The sequence below is a fragment of the Dipodomys ordii genome, unplaced genomic scaffold, assembly GCF_000151885.1.
Source record: "Dipodomys ordii isolate 6190 unplaced genomic scaffold, Dord_2.0 Scaffold72, whole genome shotgun sequence".
Lineage (NCBI taxonomy): Eukaryota > Metazoa > Chordata > Mammalia > Rodentia > Heteromyidae > Dipodomys > Dipodomys ordii.
The window spans coordinates 8,987,684-9,001,384 of record NW_012267288.1 but is presented as its reverse complement, the minus strand read 5'-3'; the positions used below and the strand labels follow the sequence as shown (position 1 = coordinate 9,001,384).

The window sequence follows — 13,701 nt, the reverse complement described above, 5'->3', positions numbered from 1 at the left end:
CCAACAATGAAGTAAGGTTCCTTTCTGTCCACATCCCCTCCAGCATCTGTTGTTGTTAGAGTTCTTGATTTTTGCCGTTCTAACTGGAGTGAGGTGGTATCTCAATGTTGTTTTGATTTGCATTTCTTTTATTATGCCTGGTATTCTTCGTATGTGTTATGTTTGTGTGCTTTAAGACGTCCCTAAGATTCTGTTCATTTTTCTTCTGTGTTTCTTTTTTCCAAAATCTTCCTAACTGCTGAGAGTACACATCAGTTTGAATGTCTCTGGGCTCTTTTCAATAAGTTTCTTTCAAGAGAGCTCTCAGTTTTATCTATTTAAGGACTTCAGTCCCTCTGGGATAACTTTCGGAACCATTTTTCCAGTGCAATAGGCAGGTATGAAGGCCTACTTCTGTGCAATGATGTCACTTCTTCATGAGCAAGGTACTGGACTAGAGCAATGACTCAGTCAGTTTGAGATGCTAAGATCAGTGGAGCTTATAAACAATCCAAGTTTATTTCTTACAGTTCAAGAGACTGGAAGTCTGAGGTCAGGCTGTCATAATGGTTGGATTCTGGAGAGGATCCTGTTCTGGTTCAGCCTACTGTCTTCTCATTATGGAAAAAGGTGAGTTCTCTAAGGGCCTCTTTCTATAAGAGAACTAATGTCAGTCTCCCTCTCCATCTCTCACCATCTATAGTTATCTCCTGAAGGCCCTGCCTCCTAATGCATCATGTGATGATTAAAATGTTAACATGCACTTTAAGGGTGAAGAAAATCTGTGCCCAATGTTCTCAGCCTTTTGTACCTGAAGCAGAAGCTCTGCACTATGTGTGCAGGTTGTCTAGAGGAAGGGAGCCTCTAGCCTTTCAGACACATTTCTAAGAGTGTAGCCCCGACATCTCTGAGGTTATACAGATGACAAAAGAAGGCAACCCATCCTTTTCTAGTCAGATGTCATTTTCTTTGACTTGGATCTATGTTAAGGGATAGGATCCCCAAGACACACCTGCTTGGAACTGTCTCTAGCATGCTGAGCTGAGGCAGGCAGGCAGGAAGAAGAAGGTTGGTTTAGTAATTAGTCATTAGTGAGTGCATATCTCTACATTGGTTGTATCCTCTTAGAAAATGTTCAAGATTTTAATTCTGTTTTAAAGTAGCTATGGTTGTTTCAATTTGGAGCAGGGTGCTCTTGCTCCTCACACTGATCTTCTGTAGAAAAATAAAATCTATTTTTCTTTCTTTGGCAGTACTGGAGCATGAACTAGGTAGGCACTATATCACTTAAGTTACATCTTCAGCCTTTTTTTGTGTTATTGTTGTTGTTGTTATTGTTATTATTATTATTTTGCTGGTTGTGGGGCTTGAACTCGGCCTGGCACTGTTCCTCAGCTCCACTGCTCAAGGCTAGCACTCTACCACTTGAGCCATAGCACCACTTCTGGCTTTTTTGTGCTTATGTGGTGCTAAAGAATTGAACGCAGGGCCTCATGCATGCAAGGCAAACACTCTACCACTGAGCCACCTTCCCAGACTATGTGTGGATTATTTTTTTAACACATTTTTGCATTATGCCTTTGCTGGCCTAGCATGGAATTCTTTCATTTATTTTTCCTATGTTTTTATATTGGAGCTTGGATGACAGGTATGCACCAATATATCCAGGTTTTATTGGTTGATGTGGGATACTCATGAACTTTTTATCTGGGCTGGTCTCAAACTGTGATCTTACTGATATCAGCTTCCTAAGTAGCTAGGATACAAGTCTGAAGCACAACTATTTATTGTTTATTAGCAGTTCATATATACTATGTAGAAGGGTTGTGAACAATATACAATTGATATCACTTCTAAGCTTGGCTTTCAAAATTGTCAACATCATGAGCTGTCAGTTAAACCTCTAAATATGGTTGCTAGATGGTTATCAGAATATTTAAATAATTACCTTAAGTAAAATCTATTGATTTCTAATATATAGATAGATAGATACTTTAATCTACCTATATATTTAATATCAACACAGTTAAAAAAAGACTTACTACTTCTATTGTACGAGCTTCACTTACAAAGTTAACCAATCATCTAAGTTTTGCTTCAGGCACTAGAATGCTGCATCTTGTATCTATAACATAAATGACTTTTTAAATAAATACCCTAGAAACTATATAGCATACTTGGGCTAACTCAGAACCAGAGAAAATTTCCAGAGGTACATCTTGCTCACCAAGATGTAAAGTCCTAGCTAGATCTGGTATTTGTACTGGGAGGCTCTCCAGGTCCCTAGAGCAGAGGAAAGAAAGGAAACCAAATGTCTAGAAGGCATGTTATCAGGCGAGATAACACTGTTGAAAAAGGAGTCCATGAAGCAAAAGTCGGGCCAACAAGAAGAGAGTGGAATGTAGAAATGAAATCAAGATGACAACAGAGGAACACCAACAGTACTGTTCTTATTCCAAGATGGCAGGGGACAACTTGCTAAAAGCCTGTACCCAGAAGAATAAGATTACCAAAGTGACAGCTATCTTTCTTAACACTGTCATCTTGCAGAGCCAGGAATTATGCTATTAATGGTACTTGGTCAAATCTGGATATGTATTTTCTGATGTACTTTGAAAGCCAATTTAAAATGAAAAGCAAGAATTAAATGAATACAGGAAAAAGAGAGAAGAGAGAAAGCAAGGGGAGAAAGGAAAGATGAATAAAATGAACCAGAGAAGAGAAAAGAGGAGAAGGGTAGGAAGAAGGAGGAGGCACAGATGAATAAAAAGTATCACTCTGAAGAAGTGAGATTGATCAAGAAACATTGTATTCATAAACTGCTTTGGTAAGTGGCAACTCCTTTGTACAACTACTTAAAGTAATGATAATAAAATGAAACTTAAATTGTCACATAACTCATGGAGAAAATAAGAATAAAAAAAGAATATAATTCTTTTGTAATTGTCACACCTGATTTCTGGCTTTACAATTGTATTACTGAATTTTGTGAATATGCCTATTCCTGTTTCCTTAAAGTAAATAAACTCTTAAAGAATTTCTGATTGGCATCCATGAGGAGAATTCAAATTACCTGACATTAAGATCATTTTCTGAAAATCACTTCCTGAAGATCTTTGAAGTGGGTAAGCATATCCTTTGGAATGCCTACCTTCTAATGAATAAAGAAAACAGTAAGCATGAGCAAATAATCTTGATTGTAACTACTGGTCCATAGATCGCCTCATTTTAAATCTCAAAGTTTTGGGAATGTTTTCATGTTTTCGCTGAAGAAGTGGCTAGCCTACAAGTTTTTGAGAAAGTAAGACTCAAACAATATATTAGTACATATGAGTCATTAAATGTGATGACAGAAGAGACAACCAAAATTATTTACTTTCATTGAATATTATTCAGAAAAGAGAGCAGAGCTGGAAAAAAGCCCACACATACTCAGTGGAAGCTGTAATTTTAGGATTGGAGTCTATTCAGAAGGAATTAACATTTCCTTTTTGACTAGGGGTGGTTTTCACCTTTAAGCTTTATATTTAGTTTGATTTAGGATATCAACATTTCAGTGGCATATATTAAGGATTATGTCAAGAGTAAAAAAGGTTTTGTGTGCTTGTTCATTTTTACTGTTCCTATTTATTACCTGTTTGTATTTTTCTTCCCAAAATATGAAGCACACTGGAATCTGCAGACTGCAAACCAGTGTGTAAAATTGTATAGAAAGCCTAATGGTGGTGTTCAGAACATGGTACCCTAAGATAAGGCATCTTGCAAAACTCAGTCTTTTGAGAGCTATCACATGCAAGAGATAGTCCTTGAGCTTCCCTTGCTCTTCTCTAAAGTAGGTCTGAACACCTTCATACAAGAGATGCTTTCCTTATACCCAGAGGTGAAGGACAGCTCTATCACTTACAAGAGTCTAGCAGAGCAGAACTTGAACCAATAAATAGGCTTTGCTCAGTTTCTCACAGTCTTTTATATCATTACATCATGTATTTGATCCCATTATATTCCTCTGTAAGTTGCCATTCTTCATTAAACTCACTATACTATAAAAACATTGAGGTTTAACTGCTTCTTCAAATCTCCATCTTCGAAAGAAGGCTTCCTAGGTCACATAAAACTCACATTAATAAACCTGAAAGCGCCTCCTTTGTAAACCTGTCTTTTTTGTTCTAGGGTCATTTCCATGGACTTTGGATAATATTTTCCCTTTATTAAGGTAGCATATTTTGGGGCTGGGAAGGTGGCTCAGTGGTAGAGCGCTTGCTTTGCATGCATGAGGCCCTGGGTTCGATTCCTCAGCACCACATAAGCAAAAAACAAAAAGCCGGAAGTGGCACTGTGGCTCAAGTGGTAGAGCGCTAGCCTTGAGCTGAAGAGCTGAGTTCAGGCCGGACACACACACAAGATAGCATATATTACTATAATTCACTATATATATTTTTTCATTTACTGAGGTGCTTGTGTACTTTTGTATATGGAAAAAAATCTTTGAAATAGTATTCCTAGTTCATATCAGAACTGGAAAAAAATAAGTCCTTTAGAAAGTTATATTCATCTCTAATCACTGCTTCCATTCACTTATAATTTGGTGGTAAGGTTTTTTCTTAAATGTCATGGATAGCTTTAAAAATACCTTAGAGTGTCATTTAGTATCATAGTTTGAACTATATTCACTGTTATTTATTCAAGACCCTTCAAGAAGGGTCTTGAAAAGAGGAAACCAAAAAGATAACAAGCACTTGTTTTTACAGTCTGGGTTTTCTTTTATTATATAAAACCTGAGAAGACTGTGAACATTAGATTAAGGTCTACAGGCCAGAAAATAGTAATAATAGTAGTAATATTGACATTAATTTATTGATTTTGGCAACTGTACTTTGTTTAGGTTCCATGTCCTGAAATGAGAGAGCTATCATGTCAGCAATTGGTTTCTAAGCAGTTCAGGAAAAGAAATGCATATATCTATGTATGATATACATGTGTATATGTGAGTATATATGTACTCACATATACACACAAGTTAGAAGCATTGATATAATCCTTAAGAATTATATTAGTTCAATAATATTGAAGTGAACTTGTGTGTGTATGTGTGTGTCTATGTCTGTGTATGTGGATCTGGGGGGAGAAGAAAAAGTTAATATAGTAAAATATTAACCTTTGAAAAATTAGTGTTTCTCTACAATATTCTTCCAACTTTTTTGTAAGCGAATTTAGTTGACTATTAAAAAAACTTTAGCTGGGTACTAGTGGATCATGGCTATGTAATCCTAGCTACTCAGGAGGCTGAGATCTGTGAATTGAGGTTAGAAGCCAGCCCTGGCAGGAAATTCTGTGAGACTCTTATCTCCAATTAACCAAAGTGGTAGAGTACTAGCCTTGAGCACAAAAGCTCAGGGACAGTGCCCAGACTCTGAATTTAGTCACAACAACTGATAAAACAAACAAACAAACAAAAAACTCTTAAAAGAGATTGTAGTTTAATAATTAGGAAATTCTAGGCTGGCAGTGTGGCTCACATAATAAGAGTGCTTGCCATCAAGGGCAAGACAGTTGAGTTCAAACCACAGTAATATCAAAACAATAAGAACAATAACAAATCAGTAAATTCTGAAACCAAGAAGGACATTAACATATTTCTACCCAACAGGTGCTGCCAATAAGCACTGCTTTTACATGTTATGAAAAAGCAAAGTTTCAAATAAAATGCTCAAAACCAAGGGGTGCTACATTTCATTTATACCAACTCTTTTTAGCTTGCCAAGACTACCTTAGCATGTGTATCAAATTTTTAAAAGACAAAAATAAAACCTAATAGTTTAAAAGTCTCCCTTCACTGTAGCCAAATAAAGAGAGTACACTTTCTGAATACAATAGAATTGCTCTTCTTATACACTGTAGTCTCCACATCAAGGTGATTCCTTTAAATATGGGAAAGTTAAAAAATACAGTGGAAGGAACATAACCACATACACTATTATTAATAAAGATTTTAGAAAGCTACCTGATGAGCAAATACCATTTTTTCTCATTCTAAACTGCATGGTTAAAACTATTAGAATATTTCACAAATACACAAATGATATGGAAAGAATTTTCAATTTCTTAGGTTATACTGAACAGTCTGAACCAATGCCAATGATTTTTACACACTTCACCTCAAGTCTGGGAACTAAATTTGCCTCAGCAAGTCATATTGGCAGTCACATTCCTAGAATTCAACTGGTATCTACCAGAGGTGACATTTAAATCAACCATTTGCTCAATAAATCTAAACCAGATCTGTCTGAATGGGTATTTTTAGAATTTCAAATTCTTACAAGATTGCTTCCTTGACTTTAAAATTCCCTTATTAAACAGCTTTGAAGATTTCAAATATCTTAACCTAACAAAATCTAACTATAGAGAGATATTATAATTCATTTTTTACTTTAAAAATTAAATAGACTGCTTGTCATTTTCTCCTGGTATCAAACTCAATGTAGATAGTGGTTAACTTCCCTTTGCAATTTGAGTATTAGATAAGATTGGGAAAAGACCGGGTAACTAGATGAAGCCCTTTATTATCAGCCAAGATTACAACTCCAAGAGTTGAGAGGACATCAATGAAGCATAGAAGGTCTGGAAATTAGCTGGGGAAATTTGTTTCAAAGTAATTTTAAAGTTATTCTTTTCTTCTGTTTTTGGTACGCATGACCAAAGAATAACGAGAGAAAGCAGGAAAAAAAAGCAAAAAGCAAACAAAAAACAAAGCAGGAATTTTCAGAGTAAACTCAATTGTCTTGAAAATGTTTGGCTGAACTGCTTCCATTTAATGAAGAAAAAACAGTGAAAGTGAACATTTCTAACCATTGTTATAGCTAAACATTAGGCACCTTAATTTACCATTTCAAGTTCTGATAATCTTGCTTCTTTAACTATTTTTGAGTAAGTCATTAAGGAGTCTCCTACTTAGTATGTTACCTGGGCTTATAACTGCCTTTCCTCAAAAAGGGGACAGAACAAGAGGAGAAGATGGTGACACAGCAAGACTAAAGGATAGTACTTTGGTGGGAAGAGCAAAAGTTTTATTATGTTTTTAATTAATTAATTAATTTTTTTTTGCTGGTCCCGAGATTTAAATTCTGGGCCTGAACACTGTTCCTGAGCTCCTTTCACTCAAGGTTAGCACTGTAGGCCCTTGAACCACAGTGCTACTTCTGGCTTTTTCTGGGTAGTTTACTGGAGAAGAAGAGTCTCACAGACTTTCCTACTCTGGCTTTGAACTTCGATTCTCAGATCTCAGCCTTCTGAGTAGATAGGATTATAGATGTGAGCCACAGGCAGCTGGCTTTATTTTTTAAGTTTCATTCTAAGCTTTATCTCTCTGAAGCAGAACTGTGTATTACATAGTGATGGGGCTTAGATTTGGGTAAGCTGTGGCTTGAAAGAACTAGGAGGAATCAGGTAAGGACCAGGGAGGCTAAGTCACATAGATGTTGACTGTGTACTCTCCTTCTGCCTAGAGTTAACATATGGAATCAAAAGGACAATAAGCAATTAAGTTAAAAGAACCCAGAAAAATATTTTAGCCATCAGATCTTTATGGAGAATAAGAAAGTATAATAGGGGTCAATCTAATAATCCAACCTATCTGCAAGCCAGGTTGTATTATTCCATTATATTTTATTTTATTTTTTGTTTTGTTTTTGGGTCCGGTCGTGGGGCTTGAACTCTGGGCCTGGGCACTGTCCCTCAGCTCTTCAGCTCAAGGCTAGCGCTCTGCCACTTGAGCCACAGTGCCACTTTCAGCTTTTTTTTTCTTTTTCTTTTTGCTTATGTGGTGCTGGGGAATCGAACCCAGGGCCTCGTGCATGCAAGGCAAGCGCTCTACCACTGAGTCACCTTCCCAGCCCTCCATTATATTTTATTATATTGAATTATTCTAAAGGCCTTCATTAGAAAGATTAAATCAGGATTCCATTTTGGAAAAAAAAAAGTGAAGCCAGGTAACTTAAGAGGAAAAGAATAGAATATTCCACATGATAGAATCAAAGTGAGTAAACAATATAAGCAGCTAATATTGGCTATACATACTAAATATGTATGCATAAATCATAAATCTCATAGTAAGTGCTTTGCATTAATTTTCTTTTAATCCTCCCCATGACCATTAGAAGATGATACTTCTGTTATCCCAGGGACAGTGTGATTCAAACTCAGGATATCTTCCTTACAGAAGCAAAACTCATAAATACCATCTTAATCTGTGAGATGAAGCTTTTCATTACTTTAAGCAGAGATAAATTTGTAGTTTGGTTTAAGTGTATCCCTGACTCCAACAGAGGACTCCAAGTACAAAGATCAAATAAAGAATAAAGCTATATGAGGATATAAATCAAAGCCCATCATCAAGACCATCACCACAATGTTAAAAGTAAGAGTTTGGCCACTGCTATTTTCAAATAACCTCACAAAATCCATGAAATGTATTCACAAGGGGAAAGGGTTGGGGATCCACAAGGAGTTATCTGAGGAAAATATGTATTGCAGGAGTCCAACACATCCTGGTTAGTGAAGATGGCATCTGTAACAGTAGGAAAGTCAGGGGAAACATGGGAGAAGTCAGAGAGCCGGGGTTGTTTTCACCATTATTCATTCACTTAGCAAATTAAACCAAATTAAGAGCAACAGGATGCTCAATAAGAAAGAACAAATTACAGACTCTCCCATTCACATTTATTAGGTAGAAAGAAAGGAGCAAAGTACAATGAATTTGTCTGGGAGGTGTGAGATGACTCATAGGAAATGATTATCTTATAAATTGTGTCTGGATCAGCATTGTCCCATAGAAGAATAATGTGAGTTAACTTTCAATTTAAAGCTTTCTACTTTCCACATTAGAAAGGTAAAAATAAAATAATTTTGATAATGTATTTTATTTAGCCCAATATTGCTACAATGTTACCCCTTTATCAAATAATCAAGGGGAAAATGTTTATAGAGTGTTTTACATTTTTATAGTGACAAGTGCGTAATAGATTCCTGTCTATAGTTTAATGGCCAATGCCTCCTGAATGGGAGCCTCACAGGTCTATTTAATGATCAAATAATGGTTTGTGAAATCAATAAACACTAGAGATTAGAACAGAACTACTGGATTTGGCTAGAAGTCAAAGAGTTTGAAAAGATAACTTAAAAAGTAGTAGCTCTTCAATATTATTGAGATATATTAAAGTTAAACCACTTGGTACATATATAATCAACATTGTTATTCTCTTAGAGGAAAAGAGCTAGAAAGCAAATATGGCAGTTTCTACAGTGGTAGAAAGCTTGCCTTAAGCTGAAGAGCTGAAGGACAGCGTTCAAGCCTAGAGTTCAAGCCCCATCACCAACAAAAAGAAAAAGGAAAAAAAAACTTTGTCCCAAAGCAAATAATCAAGTATATCAGATAAAACCCAAATCACCTTCCTAGCTCCTGGAAGTACAAATGGGAAGCTGAGCTCACCACACTTCATTGCCTGAAGTGCTGCAATGTACGTGAGATGGAGACATTCATGGCGTTTACTGGACTGAACCACACAGCTTTTATGGGTAGGTACTTTCTCTCCATGAATGATTTGGCCTAGCAAAATAAACCTAAGTCTGAAAAAAGGTGTTCTGAATTTAAATTCTGGTTCCATTTGTTGCATGAAGTTGGATTCTCATTAAACAAACAAACAAAAACAACCCTTATATTCATGATGTTTAAAAATCCCTTCCCTTGGGGAGTCATAAAACTCAATGTTTACCTTATAAAATTAAGAAAACTGAGAAAAGGGGTGGTTTTGGGAGGGGGAGAATGATGAAAGAAAGGGGTGACATTGATCAAGATTGCATTGTAGGGGCTGGAAAGGTGGCTCAGTGGTAGAGTGCTTGCCTTGCATGCACAAGGCCCTGGGTTTGATTCCTCAGCACCACATGAGCAGAAAAAGCCGGAAGTGGTGCTATGGCTCAAGTGATAGAGTCCTAGCCCTCAGCTGAAGAGCTGAGGGACAGCGCCCAGGCCCAGAGTTCAGGCTCCACGATTAACCCTCCACCCCTACCCCCCAAAAAAAGATTGCATTGTATTCATAAACTGCTTTGTTGAATAGCAACTCCTTTATACTACTTAAAGGTAATTTTTTTAAATCTACCAAAAAAATCACTCTCCTCAAAACAAGCCATCCATTTTAAATAGCAGCTTATTGAATCTGAAGTTGTTTTATGGCAATTAAAGCATATAAGTTCATTATTATTTTGCCTCAGTTTCAGTGGACAGAGCATAAAGAATATTCACTAAATTTTTGCCATTAAACTTAAAAACATCACCATATAACATACATACTTGTATACATATTTCTGCACTTCCTTTATATAGTGTACTGTATGGTACATTGTCACTGTACTATAACAGTGTACACCATGCATTACATACAGCTTATAGTGGAATACGGTATTTCAGCTCCTCTCTGAACAAGTACACATACATTTTCTCTATATGACGCCAGACTCAGCATCACTGTCCTCAGTGGTCTACTTCAATATGTGAACCTGAATGTCTATAATCCAGTATAATGTTGTCTCTACTCACAGACAGCTATTGACAAGCAAACTATTTTTATTTCACCTTCCTGATATATTTCCATTTATCAAATCTATTTCAACAGTCACAAACTCAGGCATGTTTGCACTTTTTTAACTTTCCATTTATAAGTCTCAAGACTTAGTAGCAATGCAAAAGGAAGGATCTGTTTCTTTGTTTCAAACCAAAATGGAATGCATGTTTGTTTGTTGTTTGTTTGTTTGTTTTTGGTTGGTCCTGGGGTTTGAACTCAGAGTTTAGATACTGTCCCTGAGCTCTTTTGCTCAAGACTAGTGCTCTGTCACTGTAAGCCACAGCTCTACTTCTAGTTGTCTGGTGGTTAACTGGAGGTAAGAATCTCATGGATTTTCCTGCCTGAGCTGGCTTTGAACTGCGATCCTCAGATCTCAGCCTCCTAAGTAGCTAGGATTACAGGCGTGAGCCACCAGCACCCGGCTCTGGAATGCATTTTTTAAATACAGAGTTATAACTATAAGCAGTTTACTGAGCATTTTAAAAGTTAGGAAGTGAAGAGAAAAAGGGAAAAAATAAGGACTGACCATTTCCTTGTCACACAGATAAATGAGAAGAACTGAAATAAAACAGAAAAGGCCAGCCCGCCACACACACTCACCTGCATTGGAGCCAGTCAAATTGTAGCGTGCATTCAGCTTTTTGATAATGTTCTCATGGATTTGGTTCCACTCACTCTCTGTGTTACACCTATGAAAACATTATCACTTAGTTATCTTTAATGATACATAAAGATCAAGCAATGACCTGAAGAACACACCAGTTCTTTTGGATAGACCCACCAGAATGTACTTCCCAAAGCTCCTTGGAGTTTCCAACAATTCACTACAAACAACTGTTACATTTCAGCATGGCTGCTCTAAGAATACGCTGGAACATCCATACTTGATAATGTCAGACCACCTACCCCGTGACAGAGGTAGCTAGGACAAACAATTCGAAGGTTACAAGTGGTTCCCAAAATAGAAAATATGCCAAAGAGAACAATGAAAGGCCCTGCAGACTGAGTTCAAAGCCCTAGAGCAAACATCTTACTCTTCTTTATGTTCTTTGGATAAATTATTTTCCCTTTTTGTATGTATGTTGTGATATAGTAGTGGTAATGTACTAAAGAACATTAAATGTATTAGGATAATGCCTTGTTTATATTCAATGTTCAATAAATATTGGTTCTCATTAGAGCATTTCTGACTTCTGTAACATGGCCAGATTTGGCTAGCATGAAAATGCAACAAATTAAAGCAAAATGAAATTTATTAATTCAGCTTACACTGGAAAAAATCTGGCATGGTGTACCAAACAGTCACAAAACTACTCAGATTTTTCATGTCTGAGAGAATAGCATTGCTCTACCTTCTTACGCTTACAGTCATTGGTACCTCTTTATTTAGCTAGCTCATGTTATGTTTGTTTACATGGTGTAATCCGTGTGTGTGTGTGTGTGTGTGTGTGTGTGTGTGTGTGTGTGTAAAATCAGAACTGTATTTAGGCTAATTGATATCTAATGTCCCTTAAGTTTTTTGAACAATTGGAGATATGAATGTTCCTCTGACTGGGGATTCCTGATGACACATAAAAGACTGTATTTGCTATTACAACTCCTCTAGTTAGGTTGTGGAGAACTTCTATCATTTAGGCATATTTGTAAATTTGCTATGATCCCTAACAAGCCAGAAATGCTTCTTCCCAAGAGTCTAGAATTTCAAGATTCTATGTACCATTGATCCAAATATTCCACAGTAGAGCTTTCTTTTCCTAGTGATAATCATGTTTGAGGCAGATAGCTCACAATTACTAGCTTATATACCTGTCTATTTTATTATCACAGGCTTTTCCAGGATGAATATGGCAGAGATTATTTTCAACTGAGCCCTGAGTGTAGAAGATTGGAATTCAGATGGAACAAGGCCTCCTACTTGACTAATTATGAGACTACATTGCCACTTAGTACATGCCACCTCTTGTTTTATTTCAGTTAAACGGGGTAGGAAGAAGGCTTGCTTTCTACGAAATAGCTAATTGACGCCAGAACGTATGCTTTAAGAAAACTGGAGATTACCTGTAATCCCATCACTTAGGAGGCTGAGGCAAGAAGACTGCACTTCTGAGGTGAATGTGTGCTATACAGTAAGATTCTGTCACAAAAAACAAACAGAATCCCCAACTCCTAATGAGGGTGATATTAGTGCCTTCAGTTTCAGACAAGATATTTATTAGTTTACATGAATCCCAATTGGGTTAGAGACTCTATTGTACTAACAAACAGAAAACACTTCTAAATTTTTTTCTGACTAGTTTTCCTAACATGTTGATTTTTTTCTTTTTGTTGAGATGGGTTTTTTACTTTGTAGCCCTGGCTGGCCTTGAACTTAAGATCCTCCTCCTGCCCCACTTTCCTAAGTGCTAGGATTAAAGTATACACAGCATTTCCTAAATTCATAGTTCCTTCCAACTGTGCAGTGAGTGCTTTGACTCGTTTGTATTCTCTGGAAACTTCTTTACAACTTGCTGAATTGGCATTTTTAAGGCATTTCTCTTTAGGAAGAATTACCCAGAACCTTATTTGATGCTGAAAGGGGGGTGGGGTGGGGAGCCAGACCAAAAAAAAAAAAACTACAAAGAATAGCACAATTTATTTTTACAAGAGAGTATCTCCCACAAGCAGAGGTCCTCTTCAGCTGGCTGAATCACTAAGGGCCCTGCATGTCATTGTCAGCCTCTCTGTTACCCCAGTGGCCACTCACACCTGGCATAATAACCATGAAAAAACAATCTGATCATCTGAGAGCCTCAAGCTCTAGAGTTGGACAGTCATGTCTACAGGTTGCTTTCCTTTCAAGGCTGGTGCTCCAATACTCAAGCCATACCTCCACTTCCAGGTTTGTTTGTTTGCTTGCTTGTTAATTAGATAAAAAAAAATCTCTGGCACTTTTCTGCCAAGGCTGGCTTCAAACTACAATCTACAGATGTCAGCCTCCCCTGAATAGTTAAGAATTACAGGTGTGAGCCACCAGTGACTGACAAAATCATTATTTTAAACAAGTTATATTTATGACTACCAACAGAGTTTGACAACAGTTTCACAGTAGATTTCAAATCCAACCCTTAAA

General features: G+C 36.9%; 1 protein-coding gene across 1 annotated transcript in view; it reads right to left on the bottom strand.

Annotated features, from left to right (window-relative positions):
* Positions 1–13,701, bottom strand: part of Dock4 (dedicator of cytokinesis 4) — a 421,543-nt gene that overhangs the window by 164,832 nt on the left and 243,010 nt on the right. The window contains exon 12 of the mRNA XM_013024050.1: positions 11,193–11,281. Within this exon, the coding sequence (XP_012879504.1) occupies positions 11,193–11,281 (89 nt within the window). The remainder of the gene's footprint in view (positions 1–11,192; positions 11,282–13,701) is intronic.